Source organism: Carcharhinus amblyrhynchos, chromosome 9 (assembly GCF_965287045.1).
Source record: "Carcharhinus amblyrhynchos chromosome 9, sCarAmb.v2.hapA, whole genome shotgun sequence".
Lineage (NCBI taxonomy): Eukaryota > Metazoa > Chordata > Chondrichthyes > Carcharhiniformes > Carcharhinidae > Carcharhinus > Carcharhinus amblyrhynchos.
Window position 1 is genome coordinate 64,432,272 of NC_137332.1, and position 12,852 is coordinate 64,445,123.

The 12,852-nt window shown below is 41.1% G+C and overlaps 1 protein-coding gene across 3 annotated transcripts in view; it reads left to right on the forward strand.

Annotated features, from left to right (window-relative positions):
* Positions 1–12,852, forward strand: part of dennd1b (DENN/MADD domain containing 1B) — a 277,010-nt gene that overhangs the window by 155,189 nt on the left and 108,969 nt on the right. For all 3 annotated transcript variants that reach the window (XM_080195844.1, XM_080195845.1, XM_080195846.1), the window contains 2 exons: positions 1,524–1,577; positions 4,349–4,459. In XM_080195844.1, coding sequence (XP_080051970.1) covers positions 1,524–1,577; positions 4,349–4,459 — 165 coding nt within the window. The remainder of the gene's footprint in view (positions 1–1,523; positions 1,578–4,348; positions 4,460–12,852) is intronic.

Below are 12,852 nucleotides of genomic sequence, written 5' to 3' on the forward strand. Positions count from 1 at the left end.
GTAGGGAAATGGGGGTAGGGCCTGGGTGGGATTGTGGTCAGTGCAGACTTGATGGGCCGAAGGGCCTCTTTCTGCACTGTAGGGTTCTATGATTCTACTTGAAAGAGACAACACTAGGGCTTCAAGTGCTGTGTATGATCACAGGATCCCCCCAACCACCCCCCACCCATCAACTCCCTCATCTTCGTCCAATCTTGCAGAATTTTCATAAAGTAGTTTTTGAAATTTGCTTTGTAATCCCTCCCTTGTTTTTTTTTGGTGATGTTGATTCCTGTTGGGCTGTGGTTCTGCGGCACAGGCAATCCTCAAGTAACTCTCTTAAGTGGCTATTCTCCAAATATATCAGCCTCGTTTGCAATAGTCAGCACCTCACTTCAGCCCCAAAACAAATTGTATCTTGGAAATGTGGCAGTTTTGGGATTTTTATTAACGTTTTGTTATCAGCCGTGCCTTAGTGGTAGCACTCGTCTGGTAGAGACTGGCTAATGGAACAGGCTCTCGGATCAATTCTGGGATCGTCTACCATATGAGTTGATGCTTCATCTCGTAGTGCTCTAGCCCATTTGGTCACTTGGGGTACTGGACTCCTTCCTTTTCTCCCTTCCCCCACCCAGTTCAGCAATTCAGATGGTCAGGAAGATATTGACAGTGTATAAAATAATTTTGGTTAATGAACATTTCCATCAGATTGTTCTAATACTGTGCCAATTGGAATAATAATTTGAATCAGTAAAAATTTTCATTAATATGCAAGTCCTATTTGTGGAAAGCTGACTGCCCAACATTTCGATCCTTTGCAGTCTCTATCTGTTGGCTTTGTTGTGTGGTTCATATTTTTGCATAACAGAAGGCCATTTACCTTGATTGTTGCTTATTGAAACTGCTTTTTTCATGTGAACATACGGTCAGAAAGATCTGAATGCATAGTCATATTTTTTCATAGAATCCCTACTGTGCAAAAGGAGGCCATTCAGCCCATCGAGTCTGCACTGACAACCATTCCTCCCAGACCCTATCCATGTAACCCAATCGATGTATTTACCCCTAATCCTTCTGACAGTAAGGGGCAACTTAGCATGGTCAACGCACCTAATCCGACTGTGGGAGGAAACTGGAGCACCCGGAGGAAACCTGTGCAGGCTCCACACAGATAGTGACATGAGGCCAGAATCGAACCTGGGATTTGATACCTCTTACTTTTGTGTAAACACCTGGGTATTGAAGAATATTTTTTAGGATGTTGACATGTATCAAATATATAGTACAAATGTACATTATTATACAATATATTGTATAATATTTCCTGTAACTTTTTAACAACACTAGTGTTGACTTAATTGACATAACACTTGTGTTTGCCTTTTTTCCTTTTTCAGTTTTAAATTTTCATCTTTTTATCATGTTGATGAGAGACGCCTTATTAACAAGAGGGCATATTTGGAATCATTTTAAGATTATTTTTGCTTGTTTGCTTTGTGGTGTCTGGATGCCATTTGGATAATACCTTTTATCTTTTCATGCAGCATTCGTACTTCATTACCCCTGATACGAGTGGACTGCCTACAATACCTGAAAGTGTAAGTACTGTGAACAACAGAGCATGGTTTTTATTATGGGTTACTCTTTTTTGTTTAAGAAAGTATCTTGGCTATTTTATGTTTTGAAAAAAAATCATTGTAAATCATCCTTCAGCCTCCAACATCTGTGCTGAGAGCATCTGATTCACGTGATAGCCAATTTTTTCATAAGTTCATAAGATATAGGAGCAGAATTAGGCCATCTGGCTCGTCAGTCCACTTTACCATTCGATCATGACTGATATGCTCCTCATCCTCATTTTCCTGCCTTCTCCCCATTCAACCCATTACCAGTTAAAAATCTGTTTAACTCCTCCTTAAATTTACTCATTGTCTCAGCATCCACCACACTTTGGGATAGCGAATTCCACTGATTCACAACCCTTTGGGAGAAGTAGTTTCTCCTCAACTCTGTTTTAAATTTGCTAACCCTTACCCTAAGTCTATGACCTCTCGTCCTAGAAGTTATTCTGCACGTTTTCATGTTTTAGTGTCTAATTTCTATCAGAAATGCGTAGAAACATTTTTATGTGCTTCTGAATTTTAAAAAAATCAATCTCAATGAATGTCCAATAAAAATATAATTCAACATGGCACGTGATACGAACAGGTTAGCCAACAATGTTTGTCAAATGTGCTTTGAAAGTGGCCTGTTAACTTGCTATGTAAACCTATTTAAGATTAGATTTAATCTAATTGAATCTTGACCTAATAAAGGCCAGTGAAGTGTGAAAAGCCAGAAGAATATGGGGTTCCGTTTCATGAGTTCAGCTTTGAGGTATGGTGGACAGGAAGTTTAATCTATAAGCATATGTGAAGCAAATTATTAGATTTTGACTTCTGGAAGATTCTCCAGTTATATTTTCCTGTCAGTATAAAGTAATCCATGCTGGAACGTGGGTGCATGTGACAAATTTGCTTTAGCTAAAATAGTGAGGGGCAAATACTCAGTACTGGTGAAAGGTTGTTCTCCAGATTGGGGAGAGGTTTATTGTGGGCCAATATTAGGGATTCTTGCTCTTACTGAGAAGTATTCATGACCTAGACCTTGGTATTTAGTGCACAATTTCAAAGTTTGTGGATGATTTGAACTTTGGAAGCATTGTGAATCATGAGGATGATGGTGCAGAACTCCAAAAGAATTATCTTGGTGGAACGGGTGTATGAGTGATAGATGAAAGTTGATGCAAAGAAATATGAAGTGATTCATTTTGGTAGGAACAATACAGAGAAAAATGTAACAAATATACAAATCTAAAGGGCATACAGGAGCAGAGGTAACTAGATATACATGTTAATAAATCATTGAAGGTGGCTCTACAGGCTGAGAAAGTGGTTAATAAAGCATATGGCATCCTGGGCTCTATCAATAGGAGTGTAGAGTACTAAAGCAATGAAATTGTGTTAAACTTGCATCAGTGATTGGTTCAGTCTCAGCTGGATCATTGCATCCATTTCTGGGACCACATTCTAGAAACAACATGAAGGCATTAGAGAGGGCACAGAAAATATTCACCAGAATGTTTCCAGGGCTGAGAAAGTTTGTTTATGTGGAAAAATTAGAGAAATTGGAATTGTTCTCTTGGAGATGAGAAGGCTAAGAGGAGAGTTAATCGAGGTATTCAGTCATGAGGCATTTGAACAGAATAGATAGGTAGACAATGTCCCCATTAATAGAAGAATTGAAAACCAGAGGGCACAGGTTTAAGATAATTGACAAAAGCATGTGGAAGAATTTTCTCTCACAGTGAGAGCTTAGGATCTGGAACACGCTACCTGAGAATGTAGTGGAGGCAGGGTCAATTGAGGCTTCCTAACAGGAGTTATTACTGTTTGAAAAGAGAAATTGCTGCAGGATTCTAGGGGAAAAGGTGGAGGAGTGATGAATTGCTCCTCCTGTTGGCCAGCACAAACAAGATAGGCTGAATGATCTCCTTTCTGTGCTGTAAACAGTTCTGATTTAAGTAACCTGCCAAAATTCTGTCTAGATGAAGGCAAGAAAGATACTGATAGCTTTGGAGTTCTACTGTGGCACCCATCACTGCCTTCTGGACAAAGACAAGAGTGATGTTTTCGGTGATCTTCACAAATTTCTCCCGAGTCCAGTTTTCTAAAATTGTTCAAATATGTGATAACCAACCACCTAGGAAGCTAGGAATTCATGGTAGTACGTTCATCTAAACTCCTAATGCTTCCCCGTTTCTCACTGAGACAAAGATGCAGATTGAGCGAACGTAGAATCTGTAGAATCCCAATGGAGTTTGCACCGACTCTCACAGAGCACCCTACCCAGCCCCTATCCCCATAACCCCATGTGTTTACCCTACTAATCCCCCTAATCCACACATCTTGGGACACTAAGGGGCATAAATTTAGCGTGGTCAGTCCACCTAACCTGCTCATCTTTGGAGCATGGGAGGAAACCGGAGCACCCAGAGGAAACCCACCCAGACGTGGTGAGAACGTGCTGACTCCACACAGTCACCTAAAGCTGGAATCAAATTTGGGTCCCTGGCACTGAGGCAACAGTGCTAACCACTGTGCCAGCATGCTGCTCATGTATTCATATTGATTGATAAAATTTTGGAGCCATTAATAAGTGAAAGATAAATTTGAAACAAATTTAATTAGGCATGTTTATAGACATAGAACAGTATTAAATCTAAACACACTTGGTAATATTAAAAAAAATTCTAGATGTTATAAATGTTGCAATGAATGGTGTTTGATTGTATAGTTTGCTAATAGTTAACTTTCCATTTGCGTTGCAGAGAAATATGACTGAATATTTTGTTGCTGTGGATGTCAACAACATGTTGCAACTTTATGCTAGTATGCTACACGAACGACGTATTATCATTACCTCCAGTAAACTTAGCACTGTGAGTACTTGTGTCATCAAATGGAAAGAGAGATTTTTCTTTCATCTGACAGCATTTTTCTCTCAGTGATATACAGATAAAGGATTTATCCCTTTCTATTTTTGCTAGACAAAGACAGAGCATGGTATGAGATGGCTTTGACTTAACTTTTGTGTATACAAAAGTTCAGGCTCTACAAGGTCATCTTGGCTGTATTCAGATAAATTCATTATTACTGGTTATCAGGAGATGAGAGCTTCTTGACTCTTCAGAGCTCATTTAACTGTCTTGTAGCTAATGTAGTTGATTCGTGAGAGCTTTTGTGTTCTTTACTCACTTGGAGCTTGCACTGCCAAGGCTACTTGAGAGAAAGAAAATGACCCTGATAATGGTTGCTTCAAGTTGCAATAAGTAAATTGATTCCTGCTGCTGAGTAGCAGCTTCAGAAGATGTAATATTACTGTTTTAGAAAAAGGCTGCTAATGCTTTGTGATTGAAGTGGTGCTATTTCGATCATGTTTGAAGGCTTTGCACTCATGTATCTGGGTAATTCAAATCCAGTTATTTGCTTGGCAACCATAGTGAACAGGCCTTTAAGCATTCAGTAAAGGGTTCATTTTCAGATTTGTCCTGCAATTCATCAAACATAAGTTTTTATGTGTTCTGTAAGACAAAGTGCAGCTGTCTTAAGAGATCCGTGAACTTCCAGACGAACAAACTATTGTGATTTTTCAATGCCCCAATATAATCCGATTGAGAATGCGGAAGAATTGTCCTTAATAATTACTTGAATAGACCTAGCATCAATTGAATCCCAAAAAAAGTTGCTTTGAGGATTGGAACTGATTTACTTGAATGCAAATTGACCATTCTGTTCATTTACAGAGATTACTGTTCTACAGCACAGGGGCCTTGAATCTTCCCCACCTTCTTAGGCTTGTTTGCAATCCTTCAATTTTTAACTTTGATTCATGATGAGTCACAGATGCTCTAACACTCCTTGTGTGACCGATAATGTGGCTTCCACGAGTCCTAGTGTCTGAATTCCGACTGTCAGTGATATCCATCCCTGTCTCTTTCCCATGCCCATCAAGTTGGCTATTGCTCGAATCCCCCTACCAACTGGAATCTATTGAAACATTTAAAGTGCACTCCAGTCTTTCTATCGACTAGCCTCCCTGCAAGCAACAATTCTTGCCACTGAAAGGAAGTTAATTACCTCCCTCGTTATTTTTCAAGAGCTTCCCTTTTCAAAAGAAGTCATTTCTCACCAGTCGGAGGGTCTTTACAGTATCTGGTGCAAGATGTTAAATATATTAAAGCAGATGTTGCACGTGGCTGAAGGCTCAGTAATAGTTTGTTAACAGGTATCCTTTCTTACCTGTTACCATACGCCCCCTGTCCCTTACCCCACCTTTGGCTGTAGTGGTATCTGGTTATGTCTAATCATCCCTTCTCAGTTGGGAATTATTTTCAGACTTTTCAAAAATTCTGAGATAATTTACTGTTTTGGCTGATGGTAATCAGGTCTGTTATTTTGTAAGTTGAGTGTGAACGTCTCTTGATTTGTCCTCTTGTGGCATTGCTGGTGAAATTCAGCTAATCTCTTCCTTAACTGTCTTCAGTGGAAGCTAAAAGGTGTTGCTGTGACCGAGAAAAGCAAATGAATGATTCTGGTGAGTATGTTGGGAAGAGGTGCTTCAGCACCTAAGATACTTGTCAACCAAAACAGAAATGGAGAATGTTGTAAACTCTGAAAGGTGAAGTGGCAGCAATAGAGAATGCAGACTCATGAATGTTTCAGATATATGTAAAGACAAAAGGTCTTGAAATGAGTTTGACTTCTAAAGCATTGACTTTCGCTGCTGGTGTTGCCTAACCAATTCAGTGTTTTCTGTTTCAAATTTCCAAGCATTCGTTCATACGTGATTTACCTTATTTGCTTTATCATTGTCACATGTATCGGTTACAGAGCGAAAAGTATTGTTTCTTGCGTGCTATACAGTCAGAACATACCATTCATGGAGTACACTGGGTGGCATAGTGGTTCACACTGCTGTCTCACTACGCCTGGGACCTGGGTGGAGTTTGCATTTTTCCTTGTGGCTGCATGGGTTTCCTCTGTGTGCTCTGGTTTTATCCCACATCCCAAAAATGTGCAGGCTAGGTGGATTGACTAAACTAAATTGCCCCTTTGTGTTGGGTGATTATCAGGGTAAATACATGCCATTATGGGTGGAATTGTTGTCGGTGTGGTTTGATGGGCTGAGTGGCCCCCTACTGCACTGTAAGGATTCTATGATTAGGAGGCAATCACGCAGTGCAGGCAGTTGCAGGTAGGGTGAAGAGAAAGATCAGCTTAATATATGACAGGAGGGAAGAAGCCGTTCTTGAGCCTGTTGGTATGAAAACCTTTCCCTCAAGCATTCTCGGATTCCCTGGTCACCTCCTCCCCTCCCCCAACACCATTCTCCATAGGGAGGAGTAACAACAGTTATATTTCAAGTTGACTTTGTCTGAAATGTTTATGACTTTTCATACAAACTGAAGTGTGATGTCATCCCTCGGTTATCGTCTAGCTACACTTGGTATCAGAAGGGTAATGGGTGATAAGAGCCCAAGTGCTTCAAGGTCTGCTCTCAAGATTCTCTTGTAGGAGGGAGATGTACTGTTTGAATCTTTCTTGGACAATTTGTAAATTTATGGTTCCATAGATTCTGGGATTGATCTCTTTATGAAAGAAAGAAGATTGGTTTGGGCAAGTTGAGATTAGCTGTGCTGTGTTCACAGGTTTTTAGTGTTCATTCTACCCCTCTATTTGAATATTTGTATACTGCCAGGAACAGTTTGTAGTTTTCAATTCTGTCAGCAGAAACAGGAGTCAATATATGTTTCTAACTGGGACAACTCGAAAATAAGTTTTAATTTTTACCACCAGAGATCAAAGGATCAAACTAAGTGCATTTTATAATGCTCAACAATCCTCAGGGATGGATTTCCAATTTCAGATGAATCCGAGTTCATTATTTCCTTTGAATATAATTTCTATAATCCCCTTTATCCAATTTTGTTAGCATGAATTCATAACAAACTCCCATTTTTCCATTTATAGATACGTTTTTGTGTGCTTAAAGGCTAAATATTATATACTATAGCGTATACTTGGCAATTAATTCACCCGACCATTAACTTAATGGAATGACATAATTGCCCATGACCAGTTAAACACTTCAAATTGTGGCTTAGTTGTGCACTTCTTGAGCATTGCTGATAAAGCGACATGCTGTCAAAGTTTTTCATTTAGCGCTCATCAGGTCAGATGCAAGAATGCTGAATTTTAAAGGAAATAACAATTTGTATTGCATTGGAAAAGGCTGCTGATTGGTTGGCCAGTTGACTCTGGTTGAGACATTGCCACGGAGAATGGACTGAAGAGCAATTGTACACTCCATTTGGGTTTAATGCAAAGAAAGCAATGCCTGAATATGTTCGTTTGTCTGCAGAGGACAAGTGCCTGCATATGAACGCGTGTAGCTTCTAGACAGCATAAGGGAGCTGCATTGCTGCAGAGGAAGAACCACTGCTTATAAATGTATGTAGCTTGTAGCAAGTGTAAATGAGCCACATTGCAAAAATGGGCTTGAAATGTGGCTGACTTATGCTTGTTAGAAGCTACAAATTTTTTACAAATTTATATTGCGGGATGTAGGTGCTGCTGGCTAGGCCAACATTTATTGCCTATCCTTAGTTACCCTTCAAGTGGTGGTGGTGATGAGCTGCTGCAGTCCCTGGGATGTAGGTACACCTACAGTGCTGTTAAGTCCATGATTTTTACCCAGTGACAGTGAAGGAAGGATGATATGTTTCCAAGTCAGGATGGTGAGTGACTTGGAGGGGAACCTCCTGGTGATGGTGTTCCCAGCTATCTGCTGCCCTTGTCCTTCTAGACTGTAGTGGTCATGGTTTGCAAGGTGCTGTGTAAGGACTCTTGGTGAGATCCTGCACTGAATCTTGTAGATGGTACACACGGGTTCCACTATTTATCGGGTATGGAGGAATTGAATGTTTGTAGCAATCAAGCTGGCTGCTTTGTCCTGGATGGTGTTGATTATTGTTGAAACTGCACTCGTACAGGCAAGTGGACAGTATTCCATTTCATTCCTAACTTGTGCCCTGTAGATGGTGAACAGGCTTTGGGTGTCAGGAGGTAAGTTACTCACTGCAGGAGTCCTAGTCTTTGACCTCCTCTTGTAGCCACAGTATTTGTATGGCTAGTCCAGTTCAGTTTCTGTCAATAGTAACCCCCAGGATGTTGATTGTGGGGGATTCAGCAATAGTAATATCATTGAATGTCAAGGGGTGATGATTAGATACACTCTTGTCATTGGAGGCGGTCATTGCCTGGCACTTATATGGCAAAAATATTACTTGCATCTTGTCACCCCGGACCTCAATATTGCCCAGGCCTTGCTGCATTTGGTGTCTATCTGAGGAGTGGCAAATAGTGCCGAACATTGTGCAGTCATTGTGAACATCCTCCTTGCTGACCTTATGATAGAAGGAAGGTCATTGATGAAGCAGCTGAAGGCGGTTGGACTGAGGACACTACCCTAAGGAACTCCTGCAGCGATGTCCTGGAGCTGAGATGATTAACTTCCAATTACCACAAACATCTTTATTTGTTCCAGCTATGATTCCAACGAGTGGTGAGATTTCTCCCTGATTCCCATTGAAACCAGTTTTAGTAGGGCTCCTTGATGCCACACTCCATCACATGCTAGCTTGACGTCAAGGGCAAATGCTCTTTCCTCACCTCGGGCATTCAGCTCTTTTGTCCATGTTTGAACTGAGACTGTAATGATGACAGGAGCTGAGTGACCCTGCCAGAATCCAAACTGAGTGTCCATGAGCAGATTACTGCTGAGCCTTCAGGTGACTCTTGTAAAGCATTTATCTCATCTGTTTCTTTAAAAATGAATACTGAAAATAAGTAATTGATGGACATTTGTGTCTAAGTAATAAACGGAAACAGTGGAGTAAGTCATTCATTGTGATGAGTACTTGTAAATACACTGTATAAAAAAAAAAGTAGACTGATTGGAATACCTTTGAACTTGTGTAATGTTTGAAATGGTACTTGAAATTTGTACATTTGATAGGCTAAGTGTAATTTTACAAGATATAAATTTAAAATTTACAATCCCAATCAATGTACTTTTTTTATACAGTGTATTACAAGCACTCGCAGTGAATGACTTAGTCCACTGTTTCCGTTTATTACTTAGGCACAAATGTCCATCAATTACCTATTTTCAGATGTCCATTTTTAAAGAAACAGCTGTGTGGTCAATGCCGGTAATGGGCTATCAGGCTCTATCTGTGCATTTATTCTCAAATGTTTAGCACAGTAAATTTTGATCAACCAACAGAATTCTGCTTTGTGCTGTCATTTAGCTGGGCACTGAAAATAGTCCGTTTTCATCAGCAGTGTCCAGAATTTTACAAATTACCGGTGATTCCACCTCCGGAATGTGCTGGCAGGTTTGTGACTCAAGCATGTAGATTAGAACTGCATGAGGAGTCTACCACTTTAATAATGACTGAGAGTAGACTGATGGGATGGTAACTGGCTGGGTTGGATTTGTCCTGTTTCTTGTGTACAGGACATAACTAGGCAATTTTCTACATTTCTGGGTGGATGCCAGTTTTGTAGCTGTCCTGGGACAACTTGGGCGGGGGGTGCAACAAATACTGGAGCACAAGTCTTCAGAAATGTCGTCGGCAGTGGACCAAGTGCTGATAAATGGGATTAGGATAGATATGGCCAGCATAGACATGGTGGGCCAGAAGGCATTTTTCTATGCCCTATGACTCTATGGCTATAGCTGGACTATTGTTAGGGCCCAGTGCCATTGCCGTATCCAGAGCCTTCAGCTGTTTCTTGATGTCACATGGAGTGGATTGAATTGACTGAGGACTGAGATCTGTGATGCTGGGGACATCTGGAGGAGGTGGAAATAGATCATCTGCTTTTCACTTCTGGTTGAAAATTGTTGTGAAAGCTTCAACCTTATTCTTTGCACCAATTTGCTGGGCTCCTCCATCGTTGAGGGTGGGGATATTTATGGTGCCTCCTTCTCCAGTGAGTTGTTTAATTGTCCACCACTATTCATGGTTGGATGTGGCAGGACTGCAGAGCTTGCATCTGATCTGTTGGTTGTAAGATCGTTTAGCTTTGTCTATTACTTGCTGCTTGTCTTGTTTGGCATGCAAGTAGTCCAGTTTTGGAGTTTCACCAGGCTGACACCTCATTTTTAGGTATGCCTGGTGGTGTTCCTGGAATGCCCTCCTGCACTCTCCATTGAACAGGGGGCAATCGCCTGGCTTGATGGCAAGAGTAAAAAAGGTGGGGGGGGGGGGGGGGTAGGTGGTATGCTGGGTCATGAGGTTACAAATTGTGGTTGTTGTACAACTCTGCTGCTGCTGATGGCCCGCATGCCTTGTGGGTGCCCAGGTTTGAGCTGCTAGATCTGTTTGCAGTGTACCCATTTAGCATGGTGATGGTGCCACACAACACGATGGAGGGTATCTTCAATGTAAAAATGGGACTTAGTCTCCACAAGGACTGTGTGGTAGCCAGTCTTACCAATACTTTGATGGGCAGTGCCTCTGCAACAGGCAGGTTGGTGAGAATGAAATCAAGTATCTTTTTCCCTCTTGTTGATTCCCTCACCACTTGCCACCGTCCAGCAGATATTGATTGATGGATTAGATTAAAATTGCCTAAGTGTTCTGGTAATGAAACTTAAAAATAGCATTTGTCGCTTTGCTGAAATATTAGTTTGTGAGGTCCTCAAAAACTGCTATTTTTGTTAACCATTCATTATTAGAAATTTAGCCTGCTTTGGAGTGAGTCCACTTTTCATTCTGGACATTTTCTGATGATAAAAGTCCCTGGATATGGAGATACTGAGATGTGTTTTGGGAATCTTGGATTGGAGGAGCAATAGTCTGAGTGTGGAAAAATGGGGTGACTTGGATAGTTACTTGGGATTGTGTTTTCCCACCCTGTAGTGGAAGATTATTTTGGGGTCTAGAGTCAAGAGGACACATCTCAAGGTCTGGTAGCACTGGAATGAAACTCCTGCTGACCTTAGAGTAGAGTGACTTGGGTTCTTCTATCTGGGAGCTTTTTGATGTGGAACCTCACTTCTGTGAGCCATGGAAAATGCTCATGACAAAGGTAGCTGGCAGCATTAAGGAATGGGACCACTGGGCTTGTGGCATAATGAGTAAGAGCAATGGTTGGCTTTAGGATCAGTGGTGACAGAGGCATTGGCTGTCAACCATTATCAGAATTTAGCAGCGTAGCTTTGACAATCTTGGAAAGGAGGGGGAATATGCATGAGGGATCTGTGTGAAAGATCTCACTCGCATCATTATGTGGAGGATGTGTGTGTGTGGTGTGTGGAATTTGGGTAAGCTGTGGCAGTGGAAAGAAATGTCGAGGAATGATGCAGTTGTGCCCTTATTTGATATCTGACCTAACAATAACATTTTGACCTCTTTCCCCAATGCCTCGGTGCTGGGAAACCGATCAAAAAGACCATCAGCTTGCAAGCAGGCAAGAGAATACCTCTAACAAGGGGAGCACAGGGTGGCCTCTCTTCCAAAGCCCAAGTTGGCAGTGGTGAGCATCTCCAGTGGGGAGAGGAATGCAGGTTAGAAGCCACCGTACAATGCAGTGTCCATTGTATTGGGGTGCAGGTTAACGATATATAGTAGCCAACCCTAGAGGGAAGAATGAGAGGTGTCTGGGACACGTACTGGTGGTTGCAACTGAAATCAAGTCACATTGGTTTAAAATAATGCTTGGGGTGTCAAACTTGTACAAATTTTAAAATAAAACTTGCCTCCAGATTGATGAGGATCATAAATTTAAAATCTTAAATTATAAGTGCAGCTTGAATAAACTTGCTTTCTATTCTCTTGGGTTTAGATGGTTGATGTAATTGAGGTGTTTTAATGTTAAGAGATTTGTTAGGATAGATTCAGAGAAACTATTTTCTCCAGTGGGGAAAATCCAGTTTGGAGGAGGCCACACTCTTAAAATAGGAGTTCATTTTGGAGAGAAATCAGCAAGCACTTTCTCATGCACAAGGTAATTAAAATCTCGAACTTGCTTCCCCACAAGCCAATTAATATTTTTAAGGCCAGGATAAATTTTTATTCACTCAAGGGACATGGAACAAGGTAAATTAAGTTTGAGGTACAGATCAAACATGGCCTAATTGAATTATGGAATGGACCTGGGAGAGTTGTCTGGCCTTCCCCTGTTTCCATGTTATCTGATGTACCAATTGGAGGAATAGCACTGGGAAATGAAGCTTGAAGGACAGCAATAATGTGCAGCA